The 12,066-nt window shown below is 41.7% G+C and overlaps 1 protein-coding gene across 5 annotated transcripts in view; it reads left to right on the top strand.

The window, feature by feature from the left end:
* LOC144683557 (uncharacterized) overlaps positions 1–10,847 on the top strand; it is a 107,668-nt gene extending 96,821 nt beyond the window's left edge. For 3 of the 5 annotated variants that reach the window (XM_078546687.1, XM_078546690.1, XM_078546686.1), the window contains exon 11: positions 4,481–4,571. In XM_078546687.1, coding sequence (XP_078402813.1) covers positions 4,481–4,537 — 57 coding nt within the window. In that variant the 3' untranslated portion in view covers positions 4,538–4,571. Of the gene's footprint in view, positions 1–4,480; positions 4,572–7,820; positions 7,838–10,442 lie in introns of those variants that run through there. The other 2 variants (XM_078546688.1, XM_078546689.1) reach the window with 2 other exon arrangements.
* The last annotated feature ends 1,219 nt before the right edge of the window (positions 10,848–12,066 follow it).

Genomic DNA, 12,066 nt, shown 5'->3' with positions numbered 1-12,066 from the left:
AAACAATTGAGACTCCCAAATTTTTAATTTTACTATAGTACACTGCTATGATGCACGTTGCAGATAATTAGCTTGTTTGTATGTCAGTTGTAGTGGCCATCTATATTCTATAACTTTGCTGATTTCAGTTCATTTTACGCACAACTGATGTGCCTTGAAGGAACCAAGCAGAAAGCCCACACCTTCTATTTTAGATCTATCAATATCCAAGGGGAAATGTGAGGAATAACATGAATAATCAATCAGTCTATGATGGCCACCCTCAAGCTGGGGACAGTAAGGTACGTGAGAGCACAAAATTCAGCTCACTATCGCTGTTCCTGCAAACAACACTTTTTCATCTTTTGCTTTTTTAATTACTGCAGTGTTCATTGATTTTTATTTCTGGCAGGAGAAAAATAATTACTTTGATGGGCTCAAAAGTAACTGTAGAGGCCACAAAATGCTATTGACAATAATGAGAAGTTAGCATTTTTCTGTTTTTATCTTCTGTTTCCATTTCAGATTTTTAATGTCCACAGTATTTTGCTTTTGTTCACTCAATGGGCTGGATTTTCATCCTCAAGGCAGGTAGCGGGAGACAGGACAGCTTGGCCCGCCCACCTCAGGAAAACGTGCCAGGAAAGTTGGGATTTTCATTCGGGTGTGGTCAATGCGGGGATAGGTGCAGGGGAGCAGGTGCAGGTGCAGGTTGCAGTCAAGCCACCCAACCCAGGGAAATGTTTGGAGGCAGCCACAGGGGCTGCCAGATGCTGAGGCGGGCTGTTTAAAAGGCCCACTTTGGTGCCGAGGGATTTCATCCCAGTTAAAATGAAAAAGTAGGGTCCTCTAGCCCTCATCCCTCATACGCCCACACACTCTCCGTGCCCCATTCATGCAACCTCATGGCCCCCAAGCTGTCCCCCACCAACCCCTCTATGGCCCCTCAAGCCTCCCCATGCCAAGGTATGCCCCTCCACCCATCACATATGGCCCTCTTGTCTCTCATGTCAAGCTACGACACTGCCATGCCCATTCATCTACTATACATTGTATAGAACCAATGAACCCTATGGTGACAATAGGAATTGTAAAAGATCTTTTTTTTTTAAAGTCATTCATTGATAACTTTACATTTTCTTAAAAAAAGTTTCATTTTACCACATGGCAATAAAAGTGCCAATCATCCAAATCTTTTAAAGTATCAATAGCAGAAATTTCAAGCATTTGAAACCTCTTTATCTTGTGGAAATAAACATTGTGCATTGATAGAAGGGATCAGAGAGCCTTTGGTTCTGGGCACATTCCCTGAATTTCCCAGTTACTGCCTCCAAGTGGCATGATTTTAACTATTTTAACTGATTTTAAGCTAGCTGCTTGCCAATGACTTCCTGGCAGTTTTGGTTGGGATGTCAGCAAGTACCTTGTTACTGAGCCCTGACCATTAAAATAGGACAAGCCTGCCTGTTGCCACCTCCGGGTGGGCTGGGTTTGCTGTGTTCCCAACTGGGAGTGTAATTTGTGGCCTATGTCTTTGCTCAATGTTCATAAATTCAAACTCAGGCTGTTGAAAGGACTAATGACTAAATACATGTCAAGCCAGTGATTATAATACCAGTCTATCAACCACTATCCTTTTTTAAATTGACTGGTTGGAATGGTGCACTGACTGTTGCTCTGCCAAAACTTTGGTAGCTGCTTTAATTCATCCCATCTGACCTCTTGTAGGCAAAAATGATTAAATATGCCTCCTGCGATCTTCTACACAGCTAGATCTTTAAATAGCAAGCAGCTGTGGGGTGTTCTACAAAAGCGATGGAGGGGTGAATTCTCCACCTGCTGCCAATACAACAACTCGGTGGGACTTTGACAGGCAACTCAGGCCCTGTCACAGCCTGACCATTTTTCTCAATCAGTGGTCATTCAACTTGTAGGTTGGCCTTTCAGCAGGAGCTGTGCCAACAGGATGGAGCCTGCCACTGTCAGGCAACACCAGAAGGCAAGGATGCCGCTCAAAAGGGTGAAGGATTCCAAGGCCTAAAAACAGTGACTTGTTTGAGGACTGAGAGGAGTAAGAGGCGGCCACTATTGAGCCAAAAGAGGCATCAGCAATTCTTCCGCTATTGCCCCAAAAGGTATTGTCACCTCTCTCCCAGCAGTTCCAGAGAGGAAGGGAAGTGGGGAGTGCACTGTGGGATCAGTAACACAAAGCTAAGAAATGGATGGCTGGGTCTCACCTTCCTGTTGGCAATTGCATGTGATGAGCAGATAAGAAACAGCCTTCCTAACTTGGGCAGGGGGAGGAAAATGGAACAAGCCTGGCTGCTGCCACCTCTGGATCAGATTGTTTTGCTATGTTCCCAACTAGGAGTGTAATTTGTGGTCTAGGTCTTTATTTATTGTTCATAAATTCAAATTCAGGCTGTTGAAAGAACTAATGAGTAAATAATCTTTTGGAGTAAGATCATGATCATAGATGCTCTTGCTCCATTTTCCCATCTTTTTAGCTAACATCCAAGCTGATTTTGGGGGTGGAATAATAAATCCAGCACGGTTCAATTTGGACAAGTATGAGCTAAACAAATATTTGCTATGATTTTTTTTTTACTTTGCAATTGGTCATGTTTGACCTTTGCCATCATGTCATGCAACAAGATAACAATGATTTAATTTTAGCAAAAGGTGACAGACAAACAAAGGCAAAATTTTCGTCTGGGCTCAGGAAAACCCGACCTGCGCACTTTCACGGCATGCAAAAGACACTCCCAACCCATGTGTGACTATACGAGGGATTTTTGATTTTTCACACAGGGGTTGGGTTCACAGTGCAATTTGTGAGCAGCGATGGAGTGCGTGAGGAGTGTGGGTGCAGAAGCGGGCTGCTTGTGAGGCCCACCCCATTTCTCCAACACAGTGGCCAGGATTTTCCCCTCAGCGATTTGGGGGCGGGGCCCAGTCGCCAAGGGGAAAATTACGCGGGAAGACGTTGGGAGGAATCCCCGACGTCATCCCGGTCCATTTAAATTTTTAGGAAGGCGGGCGGACAGCGAAATCAGCTGTCCACCCGCCGACCTGTCATTGGCCAATTGAGGCCATTGACAGGCTATTTAAAGTAATTAAAGACCTGCCCGTCCAACCTTAAGGCTGGCGGGCAGGCCAGGAGCCCTAGCGGGCTCCAGATTATTGATGAAACTTCATCCACTGGCAGGGTGAAGTTTCATGTCCGTATTGTAAAAAATTAATAAAGTTTATGTGTTCTTTATTAACATGTCCCATCTCGTGTGACATTGTCACATGAGGAGGACATATTAATAATTTTTTTAAGTTACTATTTTTAATGTTTTTGACACTATCAGTATTCTCCCTGAGACAGGACTTTGCCTCAGGGAGAAGTGCGCTATTTCGCACGCATGCGCGAAAGAGCGCACTTTGACAGCTAGGGAATCCCTTCCCCCCCGCACAGGAAGCGCATAGCGCTACCCTTCAGGGATGCTGCTGGGCGGGTCTTAATTGGCCTGCCCACTTAAAATGGCGGCGGGCCCCATTTCAGTGGCGGGGGTCAGCTGCCCCTCCGCCGCCAAGCCGGAGGGGTCTGCCCGCCATCCAAGAGCAAGATTCTGCCCAGTAGCTCAGCTCCCAACATCACTTAAAGGCCTCCTAAACCTCAACCCCTCATTCTCCATGCAACCCATACCCCCTCAAATTTTGCCATGCTACCTCACATGCCCCCATGCCAACGCAAGCCATTTCTCATTCCCATACCACCTCTATACCCCCCCAAGTATGCTCCATAGCCACTCATCAAGTTTGCACTATGTTTTCAAGAGTGAGGCAATATCAATGAGAATTATTTTAAAATCATTGGGAAAACATTAAATCGCTAACCATCTAAGAAAATCCTGAATTCAAACTCAATATCATTGATACTGGACCAAAGCACCTAAGCGAAAAAAAAAAGTTGCAATCCTTTAAGTAATAAACTATATCTAAGACATATTCCGTTATTATATTCTCATAAAAGTTTCAATAATTCTTGGATCAATAAGAGCACCTGCTGAGCTGAAGCTTTTGAAACCCAGCTAAGCATTCATAATGGGACAGCTGTCATAACAAAAACTTCCAGCTCCACCGACAGCACAGATACCCATTTCCATGTCAAAACAGAGTCCCTGTCAATCAATGGAGGGAGAGTAAGTTTTCTATGTTCTAAAAAATTAGAAACCACCAGATCTGCCAGTCCATTAAATCAGAGAACAAAAACATGACAGCAGAAGACATTTTTTTCCTGCATTTTTAACTCATTATGATACTTTCTCCATTGGAAAAGTACTATAATGCATGTGAACAATTACACAATGCTGGTCAATGTAAGGGTCAACTTACCTTTGCAAGACAGATCTCCATGATGAATCACTGCATTAAAATACATCTATGTTACAATACAGCGCCTAGTATTTGAAGGTGTCAAAATATTTTACACTTACCTTTCGAAATGTTCCAGATTCCTCAGCAGGTTTTCCATTTTCTTTACAAACTCTTAAACCTGGCATGTTTTTAATGGACTTCCAAAACCCCACATCACCAGATGAAAAAGGTAGGCGGAAGGAAATCTGATTTTTAACCTCCATTTAAAATGAGGAACCTGACCTCAAGGGGGGTAGGCAAGTGGTTGTGCACGCTAGGCATTCCTGACCCACAAAAAGGCCAGAGAAAAATGGCACAGTGTCAGGAATGTGGAGAAAAATCAGATTTCCTCCAAAAAAACTAAGTGTTGTCATTCACACCACTGAAATGTGCCTGCACACCCAGACAAAATTTTGGCCCAAAATTTGCAAAAATAAGGAAAAACTGTTATTTTTACAATGGTGTGGGACTGAACTATTACAAGCATCTCTGTGTTGAATGATCTTCAGCACTCTATATTGGTGAGTTCATGTTACTACTGGTCATTTCAAATGTCTGTTTGGAAAAAGAGGTGATCCACAGGCATATGGGACATGACCATTATGTGTCTGGTACATGAGGCAGTTATTGATTTCTTCCATCACCTCATTCATCGTAGAGAAAAGACTATCAGTATTTTTAAACTCCATATTTGATATAATACCACTAGTCATGAATAATAATGGTCATAGAGTCATTAATGCACAAATGAAGGTCATTCAGTCCATCAAATCCATGCCAGTGACAACTTATTCTGTATTTCAATCAGTTGTGATCTATATCTATATAAAGTGAAAAGTGTGACCGGAGGCAAATAGTACAAATTTAAATTACCTGAAGTAATAACAGAGAGTGTTTGATAAGAGATAGAGAGTGAGTACTGAAATGTGGACATTTAAACAGAATGGTGCTTCCAATCCTAACATTTTATCAATTAAGTTGAATAATTGTTCTGGCGCTTTCGTTGAACCAAGATGTTTTTTGGTCAGTTCCCAGTTTCTGTATGGTAACATAAAGTTCATCATTGGTATAATTTCTTTTAACATAAATATTTAATAAAATCTCCAATCCTTGAGATAATGTCAAGAGTATTTTATAATGCTAGTGAATATTCCACTTACAGTCAGCATTTTCAACCAAGCAAATAAGTACAAGCTTCAAAGCACATACAGAGAAACCCAAATCTATTGCAAATATTGTTGCCGATTCTTTCTGTGCTTTAATTTAAATTTGCCACATGAAGAGCAGCAATAAACTAGGTGAAGTGAGAGTGACTGCCCTTGACATCAAAGCAGCATTTGACCGAGTGTGACATCAAGGAGCCTGGTAAAACTGGAATCAAAGGGCAGAATTTTGCCCTTGATGGGCGGGCGGGCCCCACCGGCTCAGCAGTGGGTGGGCAGCCGATCGCCGCCGTTGAAATAGGCCCCGCCGCCATTTTAAGTGGGCGGGCCAATTAAGGCCCACCCAGCAGGCCACCCGACGGGAAGCGCTATGCGCTTCCTGTGCAGGGGGGGAGGGATTCCCCAAGTGTCAGAGTGCGCTCTTTCACGCATGTGCGCGAAAGAGCGCACATCTCCCTGAGACTAAGTGCTGCCTCAAGGAGATCACTGACAGTGGTTCAAACTTCAAAAATAGAATAATAAAAAAATTATTAACATGTCCCCCTCATGTGACAATGTCACACGAGATGGCACATGTTAACAAATATGACAAAAACTTTATTAAACTTTTTTAAAACAGACATGAAACCTCATCCCACCAGTGGATGAGGGTTCATGTTTTTTCAGAAGCCCGCTGAGGCTCCTGGCCTACCCGCCAGCCTTAAGGTTGGATGGGCAGGGCCTTGAATTGGCTTAATGATCCTGTCAATGGCCTCAATTGGCCATTGACAGTTCGGCGGGCAGACATCTGATCGTGCTGTCCGCCTGCCTTCCTGAATAATTAAATGGGGCGGGATGATGTTGGGGGTTCCTCCTGACATCATCCCACGTCATTTTCGCGTCGGCGAGCGGGCCCCACCCCAGCTCGCCGACGGAAAAATTCTGCCCAACGGGAATCAGGAAAACACTCTGCTGGTTGGAGTCATACCTAGCACAAAGGAAATTGGTTGTGGTTGTTGCAGGTCAAACATCTCAGCTCCAGGGCATCACTGCAGGAGTTCCTCAGGGTTGTGACCTAAGCCTAACCATCTTCAGCTGCTTCATCAATGGCCTTCCTTACATCATAAGGGATGTTCACTGATAATTGCACCAGGTTCAGAATCATTCTTGACTCCTCAGGTACTGAAGTAGTCCATGTCCAAATGCAGAAAGACCTGGACAATATCCAGGCTTGGGCTGACAAGTAGCAAGTAACATTTGTGCCACACAAGTGGCAATGACCATCTCCAACAAGAGAGAATCTAACCATTGACCCTTAACATTTAATGGCATTACCATCGCTGAATCCCCCGGCATCAACATGCTGGGGGTTACCATTGACCAGAAACTGAACTGGACTAGCCATATAAATACTGTGGCTACAAGAGCAGGTCAGAGGCTAGGAACCCTGCAGCGAGTAACTCACCTTCTGACTCCCAACGCCTGTCCACCATCTACAAGGGACAAATCAGGAGTGTGATGGAATACTCTCAACTTGCATAGATGAGAAGAGCTTCAACAACATTCAAGAATCTTGACACCATCCAGGACGGAGCAGCTCACTTGTTTGGCAACCCATCAACAAAAATTCACTCCCTCCATCACTGATGCATAGTAGCAGCAGTGTGTACCATCTACAATGCACTGCAGGAACTCACCAGTGCTCCTTAGACAGCACCTTCCAAACCCACGACCGCTTTCATCCAGCAGAACAAGGGGGGGCAGGCACATGGGAACACCACCACGTGGAAGTTCCCCTCCAAACCACTCATCATCCTGACTTGGAAATATATCGCCGTTCCTTCATTGTCGCTGGGTCAAAATCCTGGAACTCCCTCCCTAACAGCACTGTGGGTGTACCTATGCCACATGGATGGCAGCGGATCAAGAAGGCAGCTCACCACCACCTTTTCAAGGGCAATTAGGGATGGGCAATAAATGCTGGCCTAGCCATCGATGCCCACATCCCATGAATGAATTTTTAAAAATCATTATGATGCATTGTCTTTATAATGTTAAAAGAAGACATAAGAGCTTGGTTTGCCCTTAGCATTTCTGATCATCTTTTCAAAACAAAGTAGGTGACATCAACAACTGGTGAATTGTGTACCCTATTTTGTGGAATGGAATATGTTAAATAATAACAGTATCATTTTGAATTGCTGCAAATATCATTAAAGTATTCTGACAATAAGCTAACTGAACCATTTTTGATGTGAACTAGAAAAATTTACATGATCATCCTTCTTCTTTCAGAAAGAGCAACATTCAAAGTAAGGAAAAGCCTTTTTTTATATAAATATGGTCTACTTCATTCTTCAACTATCTAAAACTTTAAATGACTAACATATCTGGTCTGGAAACTGCATGTAGTTGCATGCTGTGTTTGTGTCTGATTAGCAAAACTAACTCACTGTAACCTTTGCAGGGACTTTTCATTGGACTTGTTTAATGTTTCATCCTTCAATTCCATGAGTAACTACTTGGAGCTCACACTTTTAACAAAACTCAGGTGGCAATCCGGCTATCAGAATAACCTTTCAACTGAGATCTCCGTTTCAATCCAGACCAGACTAATAAAGTAAAATAAGTTAAAATCTTCTCTCTCTGCTGGCTCAATGGATCTTATATAAAATATATTTGTGCAATTTCATCCCAGTTCCCAATGAGCAATGACCCTTAGAATAAAATGTCATGAAGTCAGCAATCGCACTCAGTGAAGTCAGAGTGATGGCAGATGCAGCGAAGAGAAATAGAAATGATATAGCCAGAAATACACTTCTTAGCTTAAGAACATTTTCCTGGGTCAGAGTAGAAAGAGATTTACTCATCATCAAATGGGAATTTGGTCAAATTTAGACCAGAAACGCTACATACAGATGATTATAAACGCAACAAAACGGGAAAATGTTCCGGCACTGATGTACCTCATTGTATTAAGCACAAAAAAGAACATTGTGTTCAATTTGCAAAATAATCTGAAAATTAATGTAATATGGATATAATAGAGCAAAATGTCCTTCTAAAAATGCAACATAGTACAAAACTTTAGGGTTGAAATTTCACCAAACATTATTTTTAGAGGGATAGCAGCTTCATTGGAACAATGCACTTTGGGGCTTTACATACATCCATTAATGAGCAAACTGTAACTTGCAGTCAGGAATTTCATTTCTATCCATTTACGTTTTTGCTTGAGAGTAAAATGTTTGCTTTGTTTTGACACTGGCAGCAGCCTTCATCTATTAGGAGATGGCTGCAGAGTTGCCAACCGTTTATGTTATGCACTGTGGGTCATTTTCTAGCCTGCTTTTATTGAACTTAAAATAACAGGCACAGCTACATATCTGAAAGCCCTTAGGAGAAATCTATTAAAAAATGTTTTGCTGAATTCATGTTAATCTGGCAGCAGGAGTCCATTGCATTTTTAGGTCAATTTTATTGTGCTATCGGGAGGCTGCTTATATCTTGCCTTGCATTCCCCCTCTTTTGAATTTTCCAAACCTTATTAGGGGAACATTATAAGACTACACCAGTGAAAAGTTCAACCTCTAACTGACAGGGGAGATATTTTACAAGAGCTCAATGTCCTGGTGGAAAATCTTGTTTAATTTGATAGTGTCCTGATAGGATATTTTACTTGTACTTTCTTTGTAGATATTTCTCTATTATATTGTTCAATAACTTATTTCAATGGCATGGCATTTAAAAAAAAGCAGCAGATGGGAATCTGCAGGGGTCATTTCCTCTCATCACTATGGTGATGATTGAACTTTCAAATGACCTTGCACACTAAAGTGAGACCAGCTCATTGTGCAAATTAGATTAAAAGCCTTCATATGTAGTGCAGTAAGTAACTAATATTCCCTTAGGAGCCTGGTCACCATGTAATAACTACAAGTGCGCTGAGTACAGTATTTCAGTACTATATTACTCAACGGTTAATCTACACATTACAGTGCAAAACCAATGAGGGATCTGGCGCAAACAGACTTATCTGGAAGGGAAATGGCCAATCAGCCATCAGTCCTACTCTATTAGAAGTTAGTGCCTGTTACCATGGAATCCCTTCCACACTCCTGCCCCTCCCAACTGGGTCTGATTATTCTATGAAAAAATTGGCCTCGCCTTCATCAGTCCTACTCCACTCAGAGTCTGGCTCTGATTATTCTGTCACAAGTTACCTCCTCGACCAGTTGATTTGCTATGTTAATGGCCACTCTGTTTGTTTGCCCACCTCCCGAGATAATTTTAAGCCCTGACCCTTCGCCTCAATAAGTTATCAATCCAGTTCCCTTTCTTACGAGCCGCTAATCAACTCTCTGCAAGAGAGACTGGTAACTTGGAACCATATCGGGGCGACTGGTCCACGTTTTCCAACCATCCCACAGAGAAAATATCCTTCTTAATCACTGTTCTGCCATTTCTTTGCCTCAGGCATTGACAGATGAGCTTTGTTTAGAGATTCACAACAGCGATAAGCGTTAAACCCATGGAGGTCAATAGCCCTTATTCACATGCTTATTGAGATGTTGATTCCTGTTTCCATGGTTGAACAGCCTAACCAAGCATCTTATTTTACAAAGTTCCCCAGCCACTCACAGTCCCACCGACCTTAGCCGCCCGCCACAGGTAAAGTTCAGGCCAAAGAAATCTTCCCACATTTGGTTATGATGCCACATTTGATGAATAGAGGAAATCACCCCCTCATTAATGTGATGTCGCACCTTTCAGTGAAGTGGTGAATGCATTACTTTTAAAGAGGCAAGCTTCCATTTTGATTTATTAGAAATCGAAGGCTTTCAGATTTAATTTTTAAACTTTCAAGACTATTGTTTCAATGTTTTGACCTATTTTTATTTATTTTTTTGTTACCAGGAGTAACATGTCAAAATGAAAAAGGAGACAATTCTACACCAAACTGATTTCAGAATATTGCAATTATTTTTCTTAACTCTTGAAGATGGTTAATATTTTATCCAAGCATGATCAAGCTAGCTCTCCAATAGGAGTGATTTTACAGTAAAAACAATAACGTTCTAATAAAGGGGATTCAACTGCTTTTATAACTGTGCAACAACAAAATGCAGCTTTGTAGGTGATTAAAATTGAGTTTCAGTTTAAACAATTAGCAGCAAGGGAATAAATCAGGTTCAAAACTTTGTAAAATAAGATGGTTTAAAATTTACACTTTTTTATGTTTGAGAATTTAATACTGTATTGACTGTATTTCAATTATTTTCTCAAAAAATAAATTTTAAAAAAGGATAACAGGTCTTCAAATTGTGTGTTAAATTGTGGTTTATTTATTTTGTCTTTGGCTTGTAAAGTATGGTATTTTGTCAATAGAAAAGTTGCACAGAACCAAATTATCTAATACAAATTCTCAGAATAAGTTATCTTTCAAATGTTAATATATTAGAAGGTATCATTCATATAACTGTAGTCATGACCTATTATGGTGCAAATAAGAATATAGAACATAAGAAATAGGAACAGGAGTAGGCCATTCGGCCCCTAGAGCCTACTCCACCATTCAATAAGATCGTGGCTGATCTTCTTGTGTTTCAATTTCCACATTTCCATCAAACCCCGATAACCTTTGATTCCCTTGCCTAACAAGAATCTATCTACCTCTGCCTTAAAAATAGTCAATGACCCTGCCTCCAGCACATTCTGAGGCAGAGAATTCCAAAGTTGCACAACCCTCTGAGAGAAAAAAATTCTCCTCATCTCTGTCCTAAAAGGGCGACCCCTAATTTTAAAACAGTGGGCCCTAATTCTGGACTCACCCACAACAGGAAACATCCTTTTGATGTCCGCCTTCTCAAGGCCATTCAGAATCTTGGATACTTCAATCAAATCACCCCTCACTCTTCTAAACTCCAGTGGAAACAAAGCCCAGTCTGTCCAACCTTTCCTCATAAGACAACCCACGTATTCCAGGCATCAATCTATTAAACATCCTTTGTACCGCCTCCATGTATTTACATCCTTCCTTAAATAAAGAGACCAAAACTGCACATAGTATTCGAGGTGCGGCCTCACCAACTGAAGCATGACATCCTTACTTTTATGTTCAATCCCTCTCGTAATAAAGGATAGCATTCCATTAGCCGTCTTAATTACTTGCTGTACCTGCGTACTAACTTTTTGTGACTCGTGCTAGAACACCTAGATCCATCTGCACCTCAGAATTATGCAGCCATTTCCATTTAAGTAATACTCTGCTTTTTTTTCTTCCTGCCAAAGTGGACGATTTCACATTTTCCCACATTAAACTCCATTTGCCAGATCTTTGCCCACTCACTCAATCTGTCTATATCCATCTGCAACCTCCTCATGTCCTCTTCACAACATACTTTCCTACCTGTCTTTGTGTCATCTGCAAATTTAGCTACCAGGTCTTCACTCCCCTCATCTAAGTCATTGATGTAAATCGTAAACTGTTGAGGCCCCAGTACAGACCCCGCTCTTCACTCGTCACATCCTGCCAATCAGA

This window comes from Cetorhinus maximus, chromosome 8 (assembly GCF_964194155.1).
Source record: "Cetorhinus maximus chromosome 8, sCetMax3.hap1.1, whole genome shotgun sequence".
Classification (NCBI taxonomy): Eukaryota; Metazoa; Chordata; class Chondrichthyes; order Lamniformes; family Cetorhinidae; genus Cetorhinus; species Cetorhinus maximus.
The sequence above is the reverse complement of the archived record's forward strand: the minus strand, read 5'-3'. Positions and strand labels throughout refer to the sequence as shown.